Source organism: Lytechinus variegatus, chromosome 1 (assembly GCF_018143015.1).
Source record: "Lytechinus variegatus isolate NC3 chromosome 1, Lvar_3.0, whole genome shotgun sequence".
In the NCBI taxonomy this organism is placed as follows: domain Eukaryota; kingdom Metazoa; phylum Echinodermata; class Echinoidea; order Temnopleuroida; family Toxopneustidae; genus Lytechinus; species Lytechinus variegatus.
This window is the reverse complement of record NC_054740.1, coordinates 72,587,725-72,614,534: the sequence shown is the minus strand read 5'-3', so window position 1 is coordinate 72,614,534 and position 26,810 is coordinate 72,587,725. Positions and strand designations below refer to the sequence as shown.

The window sequence follows — 26,810 nt, the reverse complement described above, 5'->3', positions numbered from 1 at the left end:
CTCTATAGTTGTGGTTGATCGGATCAATCACAGTTCTTTGTAAGACAGGGCCCGGGTTTAATGGGGCACACTCTATAGTTGTGGTTGATCGGATCAATCACAGTTCTTTGTAAGACAGGGCCCTGGTTTAATGGGGCACGTTCTATAGTTGTGGTTGATTGGATCAATCACAGTCCTTTGTAAGACAGGGCCCTGGTTTAATGGGGCACACTCTTTCTGTTCACATTCACATCATCATTGAGCTTGTTTGATTTTTATGCTACAGGAACAGTGTGAAGCATTTGGCATTTGGGTCAAAGTTTCTTTAAAAATATGAGATCATGTAGTTTGTCACTGTATGAAAGTGCATACTTTTGCATCACAGGTATCTAAAGAAAGCTTCATCATACACCCGTCAACAAAGTGGAGTGCAATTGAGAAGATCGCATCGAGATGTGGGCAACATTTCATGAAGCTTGTCAGCACTGACAAGTTGTCATTATCTGACAGTTACCATAGTAACAGTCAGAGACCAGTGATTCTCAGCCAATCAAAACCAATGGTTTCAATGAAATTGTCAGAACTCACTATTTAGTCAGCGCTGACAAATTTGATGAGATACCCCTGTGGTCTCTTGATCTGTTTAATTGAAGAGAGAGAAAGGAAAGAAGGGGAAGGGGTAGAGAATTTGAGAGGGGAGGGGGATGGCACGCAAGGGATATGCCTCTGATATTGCATAGAAGAAAGCATGAGGAAGGGATTGTGAGAGATATGAGTGTCGGGGGGGGGGGGGTGGGGAGTGTTAAAGTAAAAGAAGGGAGTCAAGATTAAAATGTGATATGACATGGAAGTGGTACATGTAGTCTCAGTAAATTGCCAAGTTATCTACTGCCAACTCGTCCACTCACCACATGGTCCACCTTCATTTTATAGTCTAATGCCATTCCGTCCAACATTTCATCATTTGGTCCAATCATCACTTCATCTAACCAGCAGTTCATCTATGACATTTTGTCTCATTACCAGTTGTTCCAATATCCAATTTGTTTTCATTCATTTTGCCCAATCAACACTTACAGTACTATAATTAGACCAAATGATATATAGACTAAATGGCTATTGGACCAACTGGTTATTAGACGAAATGGTGAATGGACGAAATGGCAATTAGACCATGTGGATATTGGACAAACAGATGGTAGACCAAATGATAGGAGACGAGATGGCAATTGGACGAATTGGCATTAGATCAAATGGAAATATATTGTACGTGTAGTTTTGCATGCATGCATGTGTTCAGTACATTTCAGGAATTTACTCTTGTTCTCCAATATTTTGATATAGACATTCAGATAGTAATTTGTCAGTCAATATTGTCAAAAAAAAGTCAACAGATATTTCTTAATTTTTCAAAGTTCTCTGTTGTGCATGTACACATACATACATAATGGAACATTTAAGTTCATTGGTTCGTCTTTCACTGTTTATTGGTAATAAACTAGGAAATAGAAAAGTTTTCCATTTCTTTACAATTTACATGTATTCTAAAAGACAAGGGAAAAAAAAGAACAGTGCTATTATTGCCAATTTGAAGATTGGATGAAGTAGTCCTTATTAATAGATCATGCCCTGTGGTTGTGTTTGAATGTGATTTCTTGTGTTTTCTTGCAGACGGAGCATGCTGATCGTCATCTAGATAAGATGTGGACTCACTACCTGGGTTAATGCATTTCTTCAAGATCCTTCGTCTCCGGATGAGAGAAAAACAAGAGCTTCTTTTCTTCTCCAGACGTGCTGTTATCCAGGGAATATAAAGAATCAAGGGACCAGGCTTACAGTCCGACGACGGAGGACATCCTCTCTGCTCTCTCTCTCTCTCTTGCTGGAGGATCAGCAGCAAAGATAAGAGATGTCTTCGCAGAAGGAAAACGTCCCCATTCCTTGTGGAGTTGAACTGTCCATCGGGGACATCGAGAAATCTGGTTATCTGCGGAAGCTTAAGGTTAGATTTGATTTATGAATTGCCTTCAAGCTACTTTCTTGAAGTTGTTACACTCTCAAGTATAGTTTTTTTTTCTTTCTTTTAATGCTTCACAAGTAGGATTCGAATATCTTTTCAAGAACATTGAGTGGCAATATACATGTAACATGAAAAATAATGAAGGAGTCTCAAGTGATGAATTTCATTCTAATATCAAGAATTAAAAATATTTCCTCTTGGAACTTGACCTCACACATCTTTTATCAATCAATTCTGTTGTCCTTGCTGCCATGCTCATTTGCTATTGAAATACATGAAATCTCTTTTAATATATCCTGTCTTAATAGAATCCCTTTGCCCTATATGCAATTGGTAAGAACCAAATTTGTGAAGACGGAAATTCAAGCAAAGATGAACCATTCCATTTTATCCTAATAACAATGATAATAATAATAATAATACTAATAGAGATAAGTGCACACACCGTCCAGAGACGCTCATGGCGCTCACGCAGCAACAGTTCTTTTGGATATACCTCATGTAATTGCATGACTACAAAATTCAGATAGCATTTAAATGCAGAAGTTATCATATGATACAAGTGATAGGGAAAATGAAAGTATAATTTCCAAATTTATCCAGCTGATATTTGCAAGAAAGTATCCTTTAAATTTTTTTTCTATTTGTGTACCTTTAAAAAGTTTTTTTTTCTTTTTGTGTAAAATCCTATCCTAAATGTCCTAGGCATACAACAATATTTGGAATCAACCTCCTGAATTGATAAATGTGAGGACCTAGAAAATGTGAACCTTAATAGGGAGAATGCAGGCATTCTGATTTGCCAATTGAAATCACTTGACTTTATACAGTATTTATGCTCAAGATCAATTTCTATTTTAATACAACATGTACTATAAATTTGCAGTAATTGATATATTTAGACTGAATAGGCTGCTCAAAATATCAGACCATAATTTTTTCTCATGACATGATTTTGATTGGGATCTTAATTAGATGGTGTGCACCATGGATTATTTATGGTGCCTGCTTTCCTACCTCTATTTGTGCTAAGCAATATTGAACTCTTTCAGCAAATTACATGTACGAGGTCACACTTGTGCAACTTGGTGCCGTGGTCATAGGTGATTGGTACCTGCATTATACATGTAGTCTGGACTCTGGGGTCATGAATGTCACTTACATGCCTCTTGATGATGACATTATCATCCAGTTACATGTAGTCCCTAACATGAATAAATCATTTATTACTGATTCACGTTATAGTCCCCAAACACCTGCACACACAAACAAACAAGAAAACTAAAGACCTTTTCTCTTTTGTTTTTCCTGGGGGGAGGAGTGGTCGCATGTGCCCCTGTGTTTTTTCCACCTTGTACTGTTCAGAGAGGTACACAGGTTTCATACATTTAAAGTGTACAGTGTACATGTATGTTAAAAGCACTTTCTCCAAAGCATGTCCTCAAGAGAACAAGGTAGGCCCCTACATGTAAAAGTACCTTACTGCAATCAATCATTTCTGAGATCGTCCTTGCCATTGACTGCCTTTGAATACACATGTGCTTGTTGGTGTGCTTTTGCATTCTGCATATTGGGCAATGTACATTGTAATGTAGATTGCGCTAGATTGTGAATAATTAGAAGTTACAGAACAGACATGTAGATATGCAAATTCAAATTTCCAATTCTACTGTATTTGATCCATCATTTTAAATCCATTCTGTATTGTGAATATAAACACAGTCATCTTTGTGTTGTGTATCATGCACATACATGTATTAGGTGCGCACCATACGCTACAGTCTAAGAGCATAAAGTTGTCATGAAGATCTCTACTTCAGAATGGTATCTGAATTTCTGAAAGGTACACCTTTTAGGTAAATATTGAGCATACATGCCCTGCATCTGAATTTGAAATTCCGCAATTTTAATTAGATTTGGCTCAATTTGTCAGACCTACACTGTACATGTTTAGCAATTACTGCTGATATTCAGAGAACATATCGAATTTTCTCCTACATGTAATGGTTGTTATGAAAAAAAAATAACCTGCGAGTCTGCGACCTGTGTGGGTATCATTCTGTCTCTCTCTCTTTATCTTTAAGCTTTTGCTGATATTTTTACAAAATCATGTTAGTGGAATTTTTAAACCAAATTTATTCTTAAAATGACATGAGCTGTGATAATTAGATAATGTCATACAAGGTCCTCTACATGCCCTAATCCTACTTTACTTTTCTATTGACATATTTCTATACTAAAATTTTAAAGATTCGCATGCAAAATTTTGGGGACAATGATCTTGATTGGTCAGTAACATTATTTGATTGATTTGCAAACTTTAGACGGTGCCATGGTATTGAGATTAACTTCATTCAGGATCTAAGCAAAACAACATTCTCTTGCAACTATGTATAAGCGCAAACCTTATTTTAGGTTAGACCAGAATCAGCTGAGATTTAAAGCTAATTAGTCCCTAATTGCTGCGATGATGATGACTACTGTCTCTTAGCGTCCTATGAAACACTGCAGACTGTGGAGGGAAATATTATACATGTATCTCTAATATTGCGAAGCATGTAATGATTCTTTGAATTATAAATACAAATTTAAGGGTTTTCTCTTGAAACAGTATTGCATGCACTGACAGTACATGTAACTGTACATGTACATGGACCCCACAGCTCAGAATTTTGTGAACCTCCAAGAGCTACTCCAAGTACATGTATTACCAAATTGATTTTTAGATTCAGTAAGGGGAAAATTGGAAAAGATTAGATTGTACATGTACTGTACATTGTTCTTGGAAAAAGGACAGATTTGGCTGGTATCATCGGTTGAAACAATGTGAATGCTCGTGGGACAGATTCGTCTGTGGCAAAACATGGTTTTATACTGTACATCTTCAAGATGCACGATAGTATCTCTGGCTGAAAATTTGCACAAAGACCCTCCATGGAGATGCAAGGATAGATAGTGCGCCGCCTCCTGTTTTCTGTTGGTGTTTTCTTGTTTCAATTCGTTGGTACACTAATGAGGCGGATTTATCACAGTGTCTGTGTCATCTGCCGAGATGGTCTAAATACCTTGGCTGGTAAACATGTTGTTGACATGTCCAACGCGTCCTCATGAGAAACAACTAATCATCTATCAGGGGGCGCATGCATGCTATGAATAGGCCGAAGACAAACTATGTCGGCAATTAGTCTCTTGGTGCTCATGTGTTCTTGCAGGAGGTCTCCGACGTTGACGAAGGCGGCTAGGAATGACGGATGTTGAGCAGGGTGGAGAATTTTTAGATACATTTTGTCTGCATCATCTCATTATCTTTATAAATGATGAGCATGCTCTTAATCCAAGATTACACTCGTGTAGGTTAAAGTGCTCTAGATATATAGTACATGCATATTACGCTGTCCATTATTTTTAAATAATGAAGGAAAACAAACAAGGAAAATTTGTTGTATACAGGTAGGTACAAGTACACTGGCAAGTCTAAACAACTTAATGATAATTTGGTAATATGCATTTTAGATGTAGGCCTATACAATCTGCATATAGCGCTTCACAGATTTATCGTTACCCCATCAATGGATTCAATCAGTCATTCTCGCACACAGTGTACATGTATGTGCATCCTCCACTCCCGGGGAGTATTCCAGCCACTCGCCATTGAGGCACTACACATTACTGGACAAGCAACAGTGATTTTCACCTGGGTGGAGAGTGGCAGAGTGTGGATCTCAATGATATGCCAAAGGACGGTATTAAAGCCGTAGTGGGATTCAAGCACATGACCCTCTGATTTCTAATCATGAGTGAGAACCACTACACCTTGGCTCTTCCAGTGGTGTTTCATAATACCCCATCTGCTCATTGTTATTTTTCTGCATTAAATGGACACCAAAATACATTGTTGAAAATAACATTTTGAAAATAAATGCAACAGGCCTTGCATATTGCTGTTTTCCATATTTTATTCCATAAAGTCATGGGCCTGCCTTAGTCACCACCTTCCCTCCTTCCCCTGCTCCTACCCCCCCCCCCCCTCTCTCGTTCTCTATGTCATTCATTTTAGCTGTGATTTGCTGTCTTTTCTCTCGGGTTTTCTCTGAATTTGTGTGTCACTCCTGACTCCTCGTCTATCTTTTTTAATTTTTCTGGATATAATTAATTCCCATTGACCTTCTCTCTGTGCTGCATAGTGGACTTGTCGTCACATTCCCCCTTCCGATGCAAGACAACAGATAAAATATCTGCTTTCTTGCTGAGGGGGGGAGCAATGAATTTCTCAAAACGGTCCATCGGTTCAGCTTCTCAATTGGCCTGAAAGAAGATACCCAGCCGCCGGGCGCAAACCCTGCACTGAATTTTAATGACTTGTTGAACTTGATTTCCTTCGGCCACCCCGGGTTCATTTCACACGCAATAGTTCATTAAAGGTGTTGGGTAACTTCTCCATGTTGTGATCAGTGTATTTACTGTCATAGAGTCAAGGGAATTCCCAGAAAAAAAATCCCACAAACTTAAACCATCCTTGAATATCAAGACATGTTTTGTAAAAAGTAAAAAAAAATGGTGAACAGAAATGCAACACTTTTTCCTCTTTAATGCATACATGTTAAGTGCTGTATAGTATGTAGTATACCATACCAACTATAAGATGGATCAAAAGAAAATGAATTTAAGACCTGTGTGTACGAGTAAATGCTGTAGAATGTAGATGATACAGATTTTGAAGACCATTTTCCCTGCCCCTTTTCGACATCGAAAGTCAAGTTATACAACATATACTTGAATTGATTCTCAAAGGATTTCCAATCTCTTTAAAACTCCATGCACACCTTCTGTGTGGCCCTATTCAAATACAGACTCTTCCAAGCCAGTATTTACACTGCTATTTACAGATGGTAAGATGATCATGAAAGGAGTGAAGATGAGATGGAAAATTAGATTAAAGAACCGAACGAAGACCTGTATTATATATACATGTATATATTAAGGCTTTACAATCAAGTTCAAAAGTTATATTTTTTAGCATTCGAGGACCTCAGTGATGTTTTTTTCTGGACTCTGGTTAATGCTTTCACCGTTTTTTTTTAATTCGAATTCCACTGTTGATTCAAACTTTAAAAGTTAGAATCACAAACAAAAAATATTTTTGTTGAAAGAGTTTTGAATCATACTGTTTACCCATCTTCTAAAGCCCACCCACCCCACATCTCAGATCTGATTAGTTTGACCCAGGAAGTAGATGTCAGTGTCATGCAATTTTAAAATGTACAGTGTCTAGGTCTGAAGTGAAGGAAGGCTCGCTATCCCTGGCAGATTCAATTGAATTTTTTTCATCACACACTAAAAACAAATCCGTCAAAAATGACTACCGTATAAGCTGTTATTTAGCATATTTCATGAAGTGCCGATCTGATCGGCCACAAATTTTACAACGTGTGAAAATATTGACACATTTTATAATGGGCAGCCCCTCACATTCAGGAGGAGCTGAATGGGATGACCAGAAACAAAATCGGTACGTGCAGATTTTCAACAAGAGGTTCTATGGTTATGCAAAAATTAAACATTAACCTAAAGATCAGAAGTTCTACAAATTTTAATAGTTGATCGCATTGATATATTTCGCAGCTGGCAGTAACAATACTAAAAAAATATTTATCTAAAAAGTTCGGGCATACACCTGTACATGTACATGTAGTTTGACCTCTCTTCTGGGTCAATAGGATATCATCCTGGATCCGAAACCAGCTGCAGATTGTGATTTCGCCTTAAAACAAATAAGCGTAAACAGCACTCTCAGAACCATGTTTGCGATCGGTGTTCTGAAGGAGCATTTAAAAATGCTGATTTTGTCATCACAATTGAATCATTAACACATAAGGAGAGAGACATACATGTAGAAGGGGGCAGGGGTTGAGCTGCAGTTATTAATTTTGCCTTTCATATTTTAGTTTCCCGTTCTTGTTCATGAAAAATGAGAACTTTTACATCTTTGTTTGGATAATGGGCAGTGTACAGTGTAGTGTAGATTGTTGTTTTAGAAAATATTTATGCATTTCTATACTCTAGGATGTTATTGAGCTGATATGAAAGAAAAAATATCCAACAAATCCCATGAAATGAGTTTCCAATTTGTTTGAAGAGTAGATCAGCATTTTTTTTTTCTGGTTGGCAGTCGATCGAGTCAATCTTTTTTCTGGAGAGTAAGGTGTAGAATTATATCCACAGGGCATAGGTAATTGCATGTTGATACTTTCATCTGATTTCCAAGTACTCTGGAAATATATGAATATTTTAGGCCTCTGTGAGCATGCCTGTACAAAAAACATAATGTTGAAAAAATAAGATGAAGCCAATACAATTTCAAAACTCTTAACCATTACAGAGCTCATGAGAATTCCTTTTTTTTATGTACTTTCTGTCAGGCACCATTGCCTTTCTCATATGCTTGCTGTATTAAAAAGGGAAGTTCTCCCTGAAAAAAAGTTGATTGTAAATATACATGTAGCAGAAAAATGATTATATTGGTGAAGGTTTGAGGGAAATCCATCAATGATTCAAAAAGTAGAATTCTAATTTGTGATATCAAATGCGAGCAGCATGAATTTCTAAAAAAAATTGAAAATGACATTTACTGGACATTTAATATATCGACAAACAAATAATATCATACCCACTTCTGAAAAAAAAAGATAAAAATTTTTAGTCACCATGAATCATTAACAAAGTGAAATTTATGCATTTTACACATACATGTATATGGGGCATGATGATCGCATCTGCTAATTCTTCATGAACTTTACTCAAACCTTTACCAATATCTTTGATTATTTTTCTGGTATCGGGTTGAACTTCCCTTTTAAAATCAACCCAACGTTGATTAAAATTGGGATTTTAAAAGGATGTACATGTATATTATTATAAGTACAACATGTACATGTACATGTCCAGTTCAGGCCAACAGTTTACATACACCCATGGAATTCAGTGAAATTTCTTCACTTGCCAAACATCATAAAAAAATTACTACATCTTTAGAAATGTGAATACTACCATGACGAATTTGGTATCAAATGAAAGAGTGTATTAAGCTCTTTCACATGAGTGGGATGCCGTTGAGATTTAAGTATATTTCAGGTGGAATTTTCTTGAAGAAAAAAGTAATATTCTCTATACCAAATGTATTGTATTGTTTGTTATATTTTCAAAAAAAAATTCATAGAAATATATAAATGTCAAATCTATGATTTATACTACATTTTTTATCATGATATGTCACCACTAAACAAAAATGTTAACTCTGAAATGTTTGTGTTTAGAAGTAACTAGCACAATTATGAAATGTTTTTGTCAAGTTTTTATTTTTGAATATGTCTAAAATATTAAGATTTTTGGGGAAAATTACACCTACATGTAAATATTTTTTAGCTCCTGATGACAAAGCACTGTGATGAAGGGGCATGACATACCCATTGTTTGAATATGAAATTTATCATGATAGCACAAATATTATATAAAATACAGTAAATTTTATGATGTTTGACAAGTGCCAACTTTTCTTTGAAGGTATACATGTATGGAAACTTCCGGCCTCAACTGTATGTAAAGGGCCTAGTTATCTTGGGATGCCTGCATGTATGATGCAAAGTTCTAAACATATATGATGATGGTAACAATGATATTGTTCATCCTTTTGATGTGATCTACATATCATTTTTCTCATAATAGGAGAGCCAAGGGGAAGAACACAATGAGGATAAGAAGAGGTGAGAGGGGAAGAAGGAAAAGGGGGAAGAAAGAAGGAGAATAAAAGAACAGTGGAAGGGGAGAGGAAAGGAAGGATGGGGAAAGGAGAGGAGGAGAGAAAGAAGGAAACAAATAGATGGAGGAGGAGGAACAACATTGAGAAGGGGAAGAAAAGGGAAAAGGAATTAGCAGAAAATATAAATATGTAGTGCAGATGTATATTGTGATGATGATGGTGATGATGGTGATGATGATGATGATGCGCTGATGATGATGACGATGATGACGATGATTATGATGATGATGATGATGATGAATGCTATTCAAGATGATGAGGAGGCGGATGATGATGAAGATGATGATGCTGATGAATTAGATGATAATGATGAATGCATTACAAGAAAAAAAATCATTACACAATTTTTGTTTTTATGAGTTTGAAACGTAGTGCCACTTTGTATACAAGGTCCAGAGTGGACAAAATAATGAGGGAGTGATTTGGAGACTGGCAATTCAGAAAAAGGAAATGTACAGTTTTCTGTATAACTAAATTGAACAGGCTTTATTTTCATTAAAGATACACTATACATGTATATGATAATGCATAATTTGCACTTCATGTTTTTTCAAATGTATAATACATGTACATGAATGAAGGTATACAGTAAAAAAAAATCATTTCAAATTGGTTTCCTATATTGTAAATGGACCTGTATTTCATATTTTGTTGAAGCTCTAACATGTACATGTACAAGTGTTTCGGCAGTGTCCTGTTACCGAATATATTTTTATTTTTCTGAACAGGTCTTACATTTGAAGTATGCAGACATGTTTTCACATAAGCCTGGACCTTAAAATGACTGCTATTAATATTGTAAATGAATGTGCTTGCACATGTCTTTACAGTACATACTTGACAAGGCAATTTTAGCCGCAGTGAAGTTTATTTTCTCAAGATATTTAAAAAACAAAACAACAAAATGACTGATGTTTAGTAAAAAGTGATGTAAATTCATTTTAATTTAAAGATGAGCTTTCATTTGATAGGCAATCTTTTTTAAAATCGTTTTCTCCCTTTTTTATGTTTCAAACAATGCAATGTCATCAAATTTGCTCACTGGCATATCACCTGTAATACAGAACTTTCTTGTAATCTGATTTAGTGAAGTGTTTGCAAGCTAATTTGGAGCTCTAAGGAACTTGACCAACTACATGTAGTTGATCAACTTGTACATTGTAGGCCTATAAAATCAAGTGAGAGTATTTCTGATCAGTCTTGATGAAAATGTATTAAAATAACCTTGGATTAAATTTTTATTGTTACAGGTGTAAAAGGCAACAATGTTTTGAATAGAGATGACAGTCGTCTCAGGAAGCACAATTATTTTTATTCTTATTAATAATTGGCTTTATATCATGCCATCTATAAAAAAAATAAAAATTGGTTTTCTAGAAATTATTGGGTGCTCTGTCCCACCCAAAAGAATGCAATTGATCAATCTTTAAAATCTACAAAAAAGAGATTTAAGATAAACATCAGAAAATGCATTCTGCCTCTGCAAAGGTACATGTAAAATGATTTGCCTGGCATCTCATTAATTTTTTATGACTTATCTAATATTTTTGCTATTTCACTCAAGGCCATTTAAGAGGGGAAAATTTTTAAGACAGGAGCGCACAGGAGAAGGTTAAATAAAGCAAGAAAGACAGACACACATAAATGACTAATATCCAAATTTCTCTGTACGTACCGTGACTGGGTTGAATCAGATTGTAACGTATTTGGTATGTATGCAAAGGGGATCATCTCAGAAGTTCAACCATACATAAAGGACAAACATCAGGAATCCGTACGAAGAGATATGGATGTTGGGAGAACAGCAAGTCGTGTTTCGATTTTGAAAAAAAAACAGAGCTCGAAGGGAAGTTATGTGGGAGAACGTCGTTTACGGTGGTGTCTCGCAGGGACCTTCAAAAATTCTCTGACCTCAGATTTTACGAGCGGGCTTATCGCGTTATGTAAGCGGGCTCTAACTTTCGCCTGGCGGCTTGTCGATTGATGTTAGATATCGTTCCTTCGCCCGAAGGAAGCGATAACAAAGGATTAACAGAGGAATTGGAAGATGGTTCTCCTTCTGTTATAGCTACATTGTATACAATACCTGTGTCTTTCAACCAGCATTGATTTGTCACAACTGCATATTTGCCACAATTTCTTCGCTTGAATCTCTCCTTTTTGTCAATGCTTTCTTGTTGTTTTCTTTATGTACACTGTATCTGATGAGAGCGGTCAATAGCTTCGGGTGGCATACATTACCTCATAAAATCTTTGCATCAAAATGCTATATTCATCATCAAAGATTCAATGCATGTATTGTGATTGCTGAGGGATAGTAAGTGCCATGAACGCCCAGCTGAGGTGGATACCGGCACTTTACAAGAACCTGTCATCATCAAATGCCCAATTTTTCAAAAACCAGTATGGCAGACACTATGTATGTCTGTCTGTGAATGAAGTATAGAATATATTATACATGGTCTGAAAACCAGCCTAAAACTATGCCAGACCCTCCCTCCATACCAGGACCTACCACAATGCAAGCTCAAGGCCTCCCAAGTGTGCTTCTATGAAATTCCTGTACTTTGCCCCATGACCTTTGACCTCATATTCATGACCCCTTGGCATTCACTGTTACTCTGAATCTGTCCTGAAGTAACCTATTTTCTTCATGAACTTGTCATTTGTTTTCTTTTTTTTTCTTCCTTGCGCATTCCTTCCAGCCTTCAAATAATTGGTAGGAAATGAGGAATATATAAAATTGAAATCAAGCTGAACTTGAACAATTTTGGATTCAATTAAAGAAACTTCATGTAAGGTTGCAAATTTGAGGAAGAGTACATGTAGTTGTAATGGCTAAACTTTGCTGTGATATTTCGTCACCAATATTTTCCCTCTATCTGACTCAAATATATTGTTTTTGGTGATATACTTTCGTTGTTGTGTTTGAATTCCATCATTTGGTTCATACTGTAGGTTCACAAAGGCAAAAAAAAATAGAAAATAACGGGTTTTCACTTTATTGCTTTTCTGCTACCCTGAATTTCTTACTTGAATATCAGATTCTACAATATCACTTAAGAATTTAAATGTCATAGATGTTGAAAATAAACATGCATTACATGTAATATAATCAGTAGGGAATATTTGTATTAATGGCAAGTGCTCATTAGGCCAAGTCTGTTCTTGTTAAGCTATATACAGAATAAGATGGATCACCTTTCACAAATGAATTAATCAGAATTTGGAGTGACATTGGGATTTTTTTCTTTTTGCTCATCAATTTTATGCCCCAGTTTTGTAAGCCTAGATCCTTTATTTGAATTTCAAATTCCACCCTCGTACTGTACTTGGTAATTTTTAATTTCATGATTGATACGAATAGTCTGGAAAAAATATGTAAATGGCAGTTGTTGATTGTTCTGGAAAACTATGGGTGTTGTAGTGTTGAAGTACATTGTGACTGGATAATGTTAAAATGAAAGTCCTTTTGCTTTTATACTCCATATTCAAATTCATTTGGTAGCTGCATTCATTGTTTTTTCTTTGTTCATAGTTAAGTAGTGCTGTAAATTTTTGTTTGGTTTTTATTGCAATTTCTTTTATAGTTCATTATCAACATTTGTTATTTTTTATACTTACTGTTTACTATTGAATATTCACCATCACCATGTAGTAAAATAGGGACCCAATTATAAGCATATTTGATATGGTTATGAAGCTCTCCTGTAGACTTACAGGAAATATACCTGTAACATGAAATATGTATTTAATACCCTGTTTATGTATCTTTTTATAGTTAATTTCATTATATCTTTTACATTCTTTACTTCACCCTCTGAAGACGATGCGGAAGAAGTTCTTTGTGTTGCGTTCCGAAAGCAACACGGGCCCATCACGACTTGAGTACTACGACAATGAAAAGAAGTTTAGACTAGGCGGAGAACCCAAGCGGACAGTGCCTCTCTCTGCTTGCTTCAACATCAACAAAAAATCAGACGCTAAACACAAGCATGCCATTGCCCTGTACACAAGAGATGACTGTTTTTCGTTGGTTGCTGATGATGAGGAATCGCAACAGGAGTGGTTGAGGGCGCTGCTGGAGCAGCAGAGGGCTGGAGGAGATGGCAAACTCATTCCTGCATTCGGTAATGTCTTGAATTTTTATCACCGTCAGGTATTAAACAGAGTTTAACTTTTTTGCCAAATATCAGTATCACTGAAGTTGCATCGCAAATTTAATGCCCCCTATTTGCCTTGCGCATTACTATGAACTGCAACTATGTTCAGTATTAACTGTAGAATAAGATTTGGAAACACACATTATTATGAATCAAGGAAACCTTTTGCTTGTCATCCATCATGTGCATTAGATGGCACCTCTTATCAAATCATTGAAAAGTCATGCACAAGGCAGGTTAACCTGTTGACTTCTGAATTCTGTAATTCCGTTCTGCTTTGTGTAGGGAACATCTGGTCCAGTAGACAATTGGTTTATTTAACGAAGAGTAATGCGAAACACCGAAGGCACCATTTCTCCATTTTATTTTATTCTGCTCTTTTTATTTTTTGAATGCCACTTGGACAGAGCATGTCTGGCAGGTCACGGTGAAGCCGAAAGGGCTGGGATCCAGTCGACAGCTCAGTGGCATCTACCGACTCTGTCTCACAACGTCGACTATCAGCCTCGTCAAGATGAACTCGGAGAATCAAGGATTGGAGTTTTCAGTAAGTCTAAGAGACTCATTTGCACACCGAGATTCCTGTGGTTTGAATCGTGATTCATTGAATAATTTGTTCTGTCTGCCATCGTAAAAGGGAGTGCAGTTTGAATCGTGATTTGTTTTTTTTTGTATTTCACGTTCGCACGAGAGTGTACAAAACAGCAGAGCACTGCCTTCATATTTTTCATAGCTCACCAAACATCGAACTGTGAATGAGCGACTTGGTGATAGACCACAGGAGATAAAATTTTGTGAATGAAAAATGACAGAATTTTTACAATGTAATAGTTTTGTATGACCCACTCTTGACTGCATTGTTACACGTTGTGAGGGGAGCAGAGTACTCTCCTCACCTGCCCTGAAAGAATGTTGGCTTGTCAGAAAATGTTTACCCTTCCTGAGTAGGTTTTCCATGCACGCCACTGGACAGAATATTGCGCTTCATGCTAACTTGTATTCTTCTATTTACACTAAAAAATATCTATTTTCCTTTTGCTAGTACTGTCCACACACAAAAAACAGCCTCAAGCCCACTTGCAATTCATTCTTTTGTTATAAATAGATTCCCAGAATATTTTTATTACATCTATATTTTTGTGTGGGGTCAATGTTTGTAAGTTTTTGATAAACTTCTTTTGATCCCAACACAATTTTATAATATGTTCTGTTCCTTTATTAATGTGTTCTTCTAAGGATAGTGGTTTTAATCTTGAAGATTGTTGATGTGTTGTTATTCATGCAAATATGGAAATAAACTATGCACTTTTAATTTTGATTTTTTTTTAAACCTTCCTGGCAAGAACAGATATGAAATATGAATTCATGTCAATTTTTCATTGGAACAAGGATGCAGGAACACTTTATTCTGATTGAGTTATACAGTGTTTTTCTTAATTATTATTACTTTTATCTAATAATGCACATTTCATCAAACACGTTTTCTCAATCCTCTTGACCTTTTTATAGAATTTCTCTGTTTTTTTTGTCCTCCCTTTTCCCTCCTTTTGTAATGAAGCAATATAGTGTAGGCTCATTTTCTGTATCTAATTATTTCTGAGAATCACTTCAGAGATGAAGAAGAAAAGAGATAGAGAGGGGGGGGGGGGGGAGGGAAAGAAAGAAAGAAGAAAGTGGGGGAGAGAGTGAGTGACCTATTAGTATGCAAGAAGACATTGACAGAGTAAGTCAAATGACATGCACTTAGCGTGTGAAGTAAAATATTGTCTTAATGGAACATGGTTTCGGGCTAGTGCAAATGTACTCCATCATAAGCTGGCGATAGGAACACGTTTACACTCTCGAGATGTCCCGAGTATTAGTGTTTGTTAGTGTGAATGCACTATTGAAGGTTGGGTAGAAAGTTCAAAGCAAAGATGCAGTTATCTTCCTTTGGTAGATGTCTGCATAATGAATAACAGTACTGCTTTTGTGAAATTAATGAGCTGATTGCTTTGTTTTTGTAATTAGTGAACTTTCCTACATTCTTATGGCAGGTGTTGCAGCGAGATGTGGATTTTCTCTTGTGTTAACTGAACTGAAGTTTCCCGTATGAACATTGCTTAGTATCATTTGTACAGAGATTTGTATGTGTACCAAGTATAATTACCCCGAACATTTGAATAGTGTGAACACAACATGACTCAATACTAATTAAGATTTATACATGGAATTGTAATCTCTACAGATAAGTCAGTTTCTTCTGTCGGCATACATCTAGAGAAAATAGAAATTGAAAATTGCCTAAATGAGATCGGGAGATAGCAGTCATCAATTACTAGAATGAGGGGAAAAGCAAGAATGTCAAAGGCAGTGCATGTCTGAATAGATCTTTGGTAGTGAAAAACAAACAATCTGAACCTATAGAAGATGATTTGAAACAAGGCTCAAAACCTTTTTTCCCCCTGATTAAATTCCTAATAGGAATCCTAGGATTACTACAGAGATGATATTGAATGAGAATGACAAATATTTCATTTTGTAATATCACTGTTTAACTAGAATGTGATTGTTATCGAAATGATAATAGTGGCAAGATAGCCTTGATTATCCATTAAGGGTGTTTTGCAAATAATTTTCTATTAATTTTTAAGCCAGCTGTTTTGGTAAAGGGGGGGGGGGTCCCAAACTTCTTCGCATCAATAGGATGCTCCTCGGTTGTCAATATTTCCCTAGGATTATCTTTTTATTTCGTTTATTTGTTGATTGATTGATTTAATTTACTTCAATAACTCCATACATCTACTTGATTTGCTAGTTCAGCCCTCTGGACTGCCATACCCGAATAGAACTCCCAGGATTTAAAAAGCGCGAGCGCGCCCTCTCCCGTTCAGGCTTACTACCCATGATCACCGCGCAACTAGCGTCCATCTTCCTCTTTTGCTTTCGGCAAGCCACCTGTCAAGACGTGCTCAGATAAGTCTCCTAAGAGCTCAAATCTTTTTGAGCTTTGGGTATATTATTTTCGCTTATCTGTGGTGCATTCTCCCTTTTAATTTCAATCTTTCCATTTGTGTGTAAGATTGTGTTCAGAATTTACACTTGGCGTGACTTTTTAGACGTGTTTTTGGTGACACTTAAATTGTTTTCTAACGTTGAGTTCTCGTCGCGCCGCATCGCTAGCGCGTTCGCGAGGCACCGGGCTTGGCCTGCCTACGTGGCAGCAAGCCTTCACCACCTGTCATGGTTATTGTTCTTCACGTTCAAAGCGTGGTGGCTTTTGGTGCCGTTTTTGAATTAAATTCTAGACAGCCTCTACACTTTGTTGTCGAGGGTGTTATTGTTATTTCTTTTTGCAGGTTGGGATCTTCAACTCTGTTCCTTCCTTGCTTTCTGGAATGATTTATTAAGATTTTCGATTGATTATTGATTGATTAATTCTTCAATTCTCTTCCCTTTCTGTTCTGAATAAATTTCTTAATTGATATTTTATTCACAGGCGGATCTTAAAGCTCAATTCCTTTTTCCTTCTGTTCTGAATAAATTTCTTGATTGATATTTTATTCACAGGCGGATCTTAAAGCTCAATTCCTTTTCCTTCTGTTCTGAATAAATTTCTTGATTGATATTTATTTCACAGGCGGATCCTAAAGCTCAATTCCTTTTCTTTCTGTTCTGAATAAAATTCTTGATTAATATTTTATTCACAGACGCTTCGGGGATTGTTTAATTCGGCTTACGCAATTATACCTGATGATTGTTTGGTTATTCAATCCCCCCTAAAAAAAAAAAAAAAAAAAAATTTTTTTGTTCTTTACAGGTGGGGTCTCCTTCCTGTTAGAATTTTTTTTTTTTGACCTGTCCCGGAATTGTTTTCTTCGTTCAATTCCCTCTTCCCTCCTAGTCTTATATATTTTTTATTTCGACAGGCGGGCTCGACGATTCCCTTTGAGGATTTACTGTGTCGTTCTTCCTCTTGGAATCGTTACTAGAGACGTTCTCCTTCCTCCTGTTCTGAATTTCTTTACCTTTCCACAGGAGGTTACTTTTTTTTTTTCCTCTTGGAAATTATCGTAAAATTTCTCTTATCTAGGAATTATTTGTCTCTCAATCCCTTTTCTTCCTGCTCTGAAATGCTTGTTTTTGTTGTTTCTTCGCAGGTGGAAACTTCTTTCTCTTCTGAACTTGCATTCATTTTTGAATTTTTGTTTCGAATTTTTCCTTCGGGCACAAAAAAAAAAAAAGAGAATATAGTAGGGGAACCTGTAGGAGTTCTATTTTCAAAGTCTCCGACCTCCTTTTTATTTTTCTTACAGGCAGATACCTAAACTATTCTTAGGTTCTTCTTCCTCCCTACCCCTCCCCTCTTGTTTTGTTCTGTTTGCTCAAACAAACTCCTTTTAGGAGGAGGGAAAGACCACTCCGGTCTCCACTTTTAATCTAAGCGAGATCTTTGTAAAAAAAAAAAAGAAAAAGAAAAATTCTTGTTTTTTCCTTTTTCAGGGTAGAGAGAGGTATCTTTGAATGGACTAACACAGCCCCAGAGGACCTGGTGCCCTCCACGGGGACCGTCCCGATTGCAATTACAGAAGTTGGCCGCCTCCAGGCGAGCAGGAGGGACGCCGCGGTGAGCGCCAGCGGCGGTGAGTATGAGGTGCGTCGATCAGCATTCCGAATTTGCGGTCGGATGCTAAGAGAAGGAAGGCCAAGACTGTGGTGCCACGGTCTCGGACAAAGGAAAAAGTGGTAGCCAAGGCTTCCAAGCCTAAACTAGGTCCTGCCGCCGCAGCACCCATAGGGCTATGCGACCCACCGGCTACCGGGTCACCAGAAGTCCGGAGGGAGAGTGCGGTTCTCTCCCCCCGCCACAGGTCAGGATCTCTGCCGTATAAGTCGTCCTCCGTTGACAGCATCGGGAGAGATCGCCCAGCCCCTGACCGCGAGAGGCGTCACACAGACTGTAACCACAATCTGATCTGACCACAATCTGACCCCGTCAGATTCGGGTGAAGTTTCGTTGTTGGCGGCCGCCCTGCCAGGGGCGGCAAATCGTAAGAGATCACCCGTGCCTCTTGTGCCTTCTTCTGCTCCGGCCACGCCGGCGGAGCCCGCAAAATAAGAAGAAGAAGAAGAGGTCGAAGGAGAGGTCGGCCAGCCCTGTTGCCATGGGCATTCCTCCTTCAGACCCTCTTATCGGTGGCCAGATGTTACAGTCATACATGTTATGCTGCTATATTCTGCTACCGCGAGAGGCGTCACACATCGGGCTGTGGTCCACAATCTGACCCCGTCAGATTCGGGTGAAGTTTCATTGTCGGCGGCCGCCCTGCCAGGGGCGGCAAATCGTAAGAAATCACCCGTGCCTCTCATGCCTTCTTCTGCCCCGGCCACGCCGGCGGAGCCCGCAGAAAGAAGAAGAGAAGAAGAGGTCGAAGGAGAGGTTGGCCAGCCCTGCTGCCATGGGCGTTCCTCCTTCAGACCCTTGTGTCGGTGGTCAGATGTTACAGCTATTCATGCTGCTACATTCTGCTACCGCGAGAGGCGTCACACATCAGACTGTGACCACAATCTGACCCCGTCAGATTCGGGTGAAGTTTCGTTGTTGACGGCCGCCCTGCCAGGGGCGGCAAATCGTAAGAAATCACCCGTGCCTCTTGTGCCTTCTTCTGCCCCGGCCACACCGGCGGAGGCCGCGAAGAAGAAGAGGTCGAAGGTGAGGTCGGCCAGCCCTGTTGCCATGGGCGTCCCTCCTTCAGACCCTTGTGTCGGTGGTCAGATGTCACAGCTATTCATGCTGCTACATTCTGCTTTCGAGTAGTGCGGGTTCACCCCACCCTCGACGTCTACTCACCCCGCTGATGCCCCTGAGCATCAAGCGAGACAAGTGGGCAATAACCACCAGACACCCGGGAAATCCTCGAGCGATTCTGTTAAATCGCCAGCCAGTGCACCGACTAACCGGGTGCCCCAAGATCGCGTGTGCTTTCCAGCATTTTCGTCGATCTCAGAGCACGTGTCCCAGCCGACACGCGGGGCCACCCCGGCGCTTACTGGACAACCTCCCGGTTCAGTCCATAGAGCGAGACTCCCTTTACGAGGACAACCCCTATCCCGCGGGCGACTTTTCAGTAAGCGCTCAGGCGCTGCTTGACAAGTATCTACCTCACATCTACCCTCCGAGCGGGGGTATTGATGAAGCAAGGGAGTCCATATTTTCTCGCCCCGCCTCTTCAGGCGCTCCGAGCTCAATCGGCCGAATTGGGGGTCTCGGAGAGTGACGGGGTCGCTCTAGACGAGGCGGCTCCTACGACGAGGAAGCCGCCAGCTCCGTGGGTGTAAACCCACCCCCGCTCTGCTGCTGCCCGGAAGCGCCAGGCTCCGGCGCCGCCGTCTCGAAATTTTCAAGCCTCTCGAGGCTAGCGAGAAGGCAGAGGCAGGGGGGGGCGATTATTATGCAGGTACTCCCGAATTCGCCCTCTACGTCAAGCTCACATACGGCGACGACTCCTTCAGCGGTAACCCTCTCCATTCTTCCCCCTAAGCGGGCCCGTAGATTGGAGGTATGAATCTCTTACATACCGCATGCCGCACTTCTCTCGTGAGAATGTTTGGCTGCTTTGAGAGGACAACCTATCACGTCCGCGGACCGTCCGCCCAGGCGACGGGACCGTCGCTTTTCTGGCCTGAACCTCACTTTCTATTCGAAAGTAAGGGTGCCCTGTCTTACTTAGCTCCTACCCTTGCAACGCCAGAGTCAGGGCTATAGTACAGACACCCGTTCTCCAGCGATCGCCGCTGAAGAGAGGGCGACTCTGATATGAGCACCATCACCGCTCAGCGGTATGTCTCACTATCTCATAGCTCTCCGAGCTTATGAGTATGTATATCGGATCTGAATGTCACGGCGATTAAAAGTTCTCCTGTGCTTAATAATCGCTATGCCTTCACCACCCGATGCATTATGGTTATGTTAACCTATTTGTCTCGTATTCGGGCGGCTCGTACGAACCCTGCCCGAGCTGCCATCACCGGTCATCCCCCCGGACACCGCCGGCAGCACCCGCACCGAATACGTGGAAGGAATCAGCTTTTCATATGCTAGATATCCCTCCTGTTGACATTCACAGCTGTTCCCCGAGTCTTTCCCGGTTGGGTAAACATCATCTCGGAGGAAAGTAACCGCCGTACATCTCATGAGATTGTTGGCTATGTACGTGCGTTCAAACTTGTTTAAAGCCCCAGGATTCTCTGTCGGCATTCTATGCCTACTTTCTGGGCACACCCACCGTACCGGGTCGGCGAGTTCACACCAAACTGTACACCGCCAGACCATCGGTCGAGCTCTAACTGTCTATCTTATAGACTGCCCTCTATGTGGGTCAATCTTGCGGGCGTCTCCGCCGCTCCCTCCTTGTGCGGAGTGGTCTACGGTGGATGTCTTTACCGTGCCCGTTAGTCGAATCGGCTTCTTTCTTAGAAATTTTTTCACGGCACACTCGAGTCGCCCCGCATGCTGCTTTCATCCTCCTTCCATGCAAGGCATGTGGCCAGGGTCACCGCACGACCGAGGATGATGTAACAGTGGATGGATGTATGCTTATGCCTTCCTAACCACGATCACTACGACCCGCCTTCTCTCGGGCCGACTGTGGATGAGCCTCTCCATGTAAGTGATTTACTTCACTGGAGTTCTTCTTTTAGAAATTTAGATTCTCATCCCCCGCTGCTTAGGGCGTCATTTTTGCCGCCCCCCCCCGCAGCTTTTGGAGCTCCTTATCTTACCGATATCGGACTGTTCCACGCTGCCACAACTGGGCCGGCGGTGCTCGCTCTTACGATCACCTGAGAAACAGGCCTTGTGACTGTTTTCATAAACAACTGGTTCTCACCGCAGACTGAAGGAAATTTTGTGATTACTTCCTCAAGTCTCCTTCGCTTGTTTCTTCAAGCGAGGACTTCGACACTCTTAGCCAGTTTCCGTCCCTAACTTGATAGGACAGGGCCGTTGCTACCTCATTCGATTCCGTTGGGAATGTAACGGTTGAGGTATCATATCTGGCGATGTCTGTTCGTTTAGAGCATCTCTCGATGGTCGTTTACACGTAATATCGTGACAGATTTTTTTTCGCCAGCTCCCTCTGGCGTACACTTGCTGCTGCTAGGGATTCCCCCGCCCAGCGGACAGCCATCGCAGCCTAGCCTCACGGGCTCTCTCGGCGATGGTGGCTTGAGCCAAGCCACCTCTTCCACCGCGGGCACTGCACCCTCAGATGGGTGCTTCAATCAGTATGGGAGAAAGGGGATCCTGAGTTCTCTCTCGATCACTCGGTCTAACACACTTTTGTCGTGATGTGTACCGCGCTGTATCCCTGACACGCCCGGTTGAGCTGTTTTGACCAGACTGCTCTATTCTACATAGGCAACATGTCCGCGGCATTCCTTATTAACAGGATGGCACTCAGTCGCTTTCTCGACCCTTGTCTGCCTTACGAGTGGTTTTCTTCCTAAATCCCTACTCCGTCGTTCCTGGTCCCCTTCGGACCGCTAGTAACTTTTTACCACAGCTCTCTATCAGAATTCTGCAGATTTCTGCCCTCACGCATTTGAGACAGATATCGAATTCTGGGCGTTTTCTCCCACGCGGAGGCTTCCCCTACAGAAATTTCCAAGCTTGCGGGAAGCGTGCGACTAGCTTGCGCAAGCTTGCGGCATGCTAGTAACTAGCATGCGGTTAGCTTAATAAGCGTGTGATATGCGTGCAGAGTAATAGTTAAGCGATCTTTTAGCGAGCAGGGACTGTTCGCTAGCATGCACTCGCTTATTAAGCGAGTGCCCTGCTAGTCGCATGCTAGTTACTAGCAAGCGGCACGCTTAAATTTCGGTAGGGTTCTGAGATATCTCGCCTTCTCAGGTTGGTCGATTGATCACTTACTGAGCCTTAAAAGCTTCAGTTTTCCGATCACGATTCTTGTTGAAATTTTCAACAAATTTCGATTCTTACGCTCTAGTCAGCAGGTGATGTTGTTCTCCTGACACTAGGCCGAGGGCCCATGATACTTAGTATTCCTGAGTATACAGGGCATTCCTCTCGAGGACATTTTTGAGGGCCGCCTTTTGGCGCTCAACTAACTCCTTCACTTCTTTCTACTTGAAGGACATTCCGTCCAGCGAGGCGAGATTTGCTGCTTCGGCGCTTAAAGCAGCTGCGGCTTTTTCCCCCTCTCCCTAAATTTCGTTGTTTTTGTTTTTTCTTTTAATTTTCTTAGCTTACAATTGAAAACATGCCTCCCTACGGTTTGAGTCCGTGCTGGTCTAGCAAATCAAGTAGATGTATGGAGTTATTGAAGTAAATTATGAAAATACTTACCTGATTTTCTTATTTACGAGATAACTCATACATCTACTTGATACCCTCCCACCGACCCTCCGCCTTGCGTAGCAACATGTTTCAACGTATGGGCTTGCGAAAGGTGAGGAAGATGGACGCTAGTTGCGCGGTGATCATGGGTAGTAAGCCTGAACGGGAGGGAGAGGGCGCGCTCGCGCTTTTTAAATCCTTGGGAGTTCTATTCGGGTATGGCAGTCCAGAGGGCTGAACTAGCAAATCAAGTAGATGTATGAGTTATCTCGTAAATAAGAAAATCAGGTAAGTATTTTCATATTTTATTTATTTATTCATTTTATTTATTTATTTATTTAATTGTTTACATTTATTTATTCTTATAGTTTTATTAATTGATTCATTTATTTTTTTTGGGGGGGGAGGGGGGTTAGAAACTACCCAGTAAACAAGAACTTTTCCTTTCTTTCATGGGAATACAAATGTTTGCAGTCAAGTGTCTGATACGTAAAACGATATTCTTCATGTTGCTGAGAGTTATGAAGTTTTACTAGATCAATACAGATATTTCCTTCTGTTTATTCTATATCTGATTTGATTGTTGATTTTAATTTTTAACTATTTGATATGTTCTTGGACTCCTTTTTTGAAGGGATTTGATGTCTACATAAATTTTTAGTAAAGATTATCAGTTTTATAACTATCTTTATAAGATTTTTGCCTGCCGTTTTCCCTTTCACAGTTGTCAGCTATACGTCGCTGCGGTCACTCTGATTGTTTCTTCTTCATGGAGGTTGGCCGGCAGTCTGTGACTGGTCCTGGAGAACTCTGGATGCAGGTTGAGGATACAGTGATAGCTCAGAGCATTCATGAGGCATCCTTGGAGTAAGTATTTCACCAACCCTCTTGTGATAAACCTGGTGGGTGTTTCATAAAACTGTTTGTAAGTTAAAAGCAACTTTAAGAACGACTGGTGATCCTTTCTTGTGGTAAATAGTATAATCAGTGGCGATGGTTTGGCATGGAAGAAAGGTTCACCAGTCGTTCTTAAAGTCGCTCTTAACTTACGAACAGCTTTATGAAATGGCCCCCTGTCGCTTTCTAAAAGCGAAATGGTAAGTGAGCTGTCAGTGCCATACATTCATGTAGATATAATTGATGACATGCACTCTTGTATAATTTTCAAACCATTTTCCAAGAATGTAGAGGCAACTTCTTTAATCTGACTTAATACAGTACGTAAGTGACACTGATATAAGAGATACTGTCACGAATCCTGTTTCCATTTTATATCATCCTTCTCTCCTAATCCTAACATTGCTTCTCAAATCCCGGATGTAACTTGACGTCTTCCCTTGCCCCTTGCTGACAATTTGTATTTCAGAAGCAATGGTTGATACACTCTCATTAAGTGGCCAGAGAAACACTTGACACAGGAAATCCATAATTCATTTCCTGTGATGGTGTGTTGGTATTTAGAGAGGAAATGAGAGAATCTAAAATATATTCTGAGTAGCTGATTTTGGTCATAGAAATAATGAAGTCTAGTATCCAATATGTACTTGTTGCTTCTTGAAGAATACTTGATCCTCTTTTCCCCCAGACAGTGTTCTCGTGAAACTATACTCTCAGATAATAATATAATATATACTGATTTATATAGCGCAGAAACTATGTGCATATATTCTACTGCGCTGCAATTTAGAGCTGGTGAAATGCTTGAAAACAAAATTAGAAAAGGGGGTAAAGAAATGTATGTTTAATAGCATTCATTTTCCAAATTATCTTTTCAATTTCATTCCTTGTTGCTTTCTTTTCCTTGCAGCTTTTTTTTTGGGGGAGGGGGGTATGCATTTCGTGTTTATGTTGTGATTTCCAGTGACTTTCCGAAATCCACTATGACTTGGCATATCAACGTTAAACGGGTTCCCTCTATAAAAAGCCCTTCCTGAATGTCACTCGGACTGTACCTGAAGGAACCTAAAAAATTCCTTTCAAAGATAACATATAGAATCTATACTTTTTTTTCTTTGCAGTTATTTTCACCAACATTTTGCTCAATTCAAAAAAATAAATTGTATTAATGACCTGTTGAAATATGAATGACCATAAATGCCATACCAAATGAAAAAATCATGTAAAGTTGTTGAAAAAAAATATAGCTACACGATGGAGGAAAAAATATTTAGTATTATCAAAGGCACTATTTCAAAAGCTGTTCAATAGCATCAACAAGTTGTCCTTCTCTGGCAGTTATCATAGCAACAGTGACCAATAGCCAGTCAAAACAAGCTTTTACTGCTAATGGCCAAAGCTGATTGATAATTCATTCAGTGCAGACAACTTTCATGTAATGGCGCCAGGCTCACTTTGAGATTTGCAAAATCTCACTTTTTATCAGCAGAGGGTTAAATTTTGATTTAAATATTTTTGACATCAAAAGAATGTCATGAGTATTAAGGTTTTTATTTTAAAAATCTCATTTGTACATGTACATGTATTTCAGTTTAGGCCCAAGTGATCAAAAGTGACTATATAGGGATACTGTTTTGTTTAGAAGTTTGATAGTCATATATTTTTAATGTAACTTATTGTGATCCACAGTCATGGGATGTTGTGTTGAGCATACTTGTTAATTTTTTTCTTAGTCTTACATCATTTATACAAAATTAGTAAGTTTTACTCTCCCCCCTCCCCCCCCCCCCCCTCTCTCTCTCATGACAGTGGTCCAAATATTTCATTCACTGATTTCAAAATTGCATTGAAAAGCTGACTATTTCATGAGATTTGGTTAAAATTGCCTTCTTAATTTTGCACCCAAAAATATTGGAAAAGAAAATAACAAAAAAGGGGTTAGAGCATAATATTTATTTTCAGTTTTTGTTCGTTTCTTTTTTTTTTAGAAAGACAAATTGTCATTTTTAAAATTCCATTTGTAACAAAAATATATCAAAACAGTTTTTACCCTTTGAATTTTTCATCTGTATTTTTTTGTATTTGATATCAAAATCAGTATAACAAATTATCTTATCATATTCTGATAAGATAATTCTATCCTCTCCCTCTTCCCTGCTTTGCCTGAAGCCCCCCCCCCCCATGGTCAGTACTTTTGTAAGAAGTTTGCCTCATGGTATACAAAACTAAGTGGAAATTAGACACAAACCAACCTTTGAGAGAATAGTAAAGATGGACAGATGACTTCACCTTGTGGACAAAACACTTATATAATTTGCCAAGTATTCTATAAATCATTCATGGATTATTGCTTTAAAAGATTATGCTGGAATAGATTTTTTCCCCATTTCTTGTTGCTCGTTATACCAAGGGACCAGAAAATGAAATTGGTAGTTGGTGAATTTGAAATAAGATGCTGCATGGAGATGCCATGATTCTGGTGTTGTCATTCTTTTTAATATAAACAATTCTTTTTTTCTCAGTCTTCAATATAAATGTAAAGTGCATCCCAGAAAAATGAAACCGAGAATTATTGATGATTCATCTTCTTATCTTAAC

The 26,810-nt window shown here is 39.4% G+C and overlaps 1 protein-coding gene across 6 annotated transcripts in view; it reads left to right on the top strand.

Moving 5' to 3' along the window:
- LOC121422135 (insulin receptor substrate 1-like) overlaps positions 1-26,810 on the top strand; it is a 79,511-nt gene that overhangs the window by 20,473 nt on the left and 32,228 nt on the right. For all 6 annotated transcript variants that reach the window (XM_041617053.1, XM_041617047.1, XM_041617039.1 and 3 more), the window contains exons 2-5: positions 1,651-1,981; positions 13,642-13,945; positions 14,386-14,525; positions 24,040-24,182. In XM_041617053.1, the coding sequence (XP_041472987.1) occupies positions 1,889-1,981; positions 13,642-13,945; positions 14,386-14,525; positions 24,040-24,182 (680 nt within the window). In that variant the 5' untranslated portion in view covers positions 1,651-1,888. The remainder of the gene's footprint in view (positions 1-1,650; positions 1,982-13,641; positions 13,946-14,385; positions 14,526-24,039; positions 24,183-26,810) is intronic.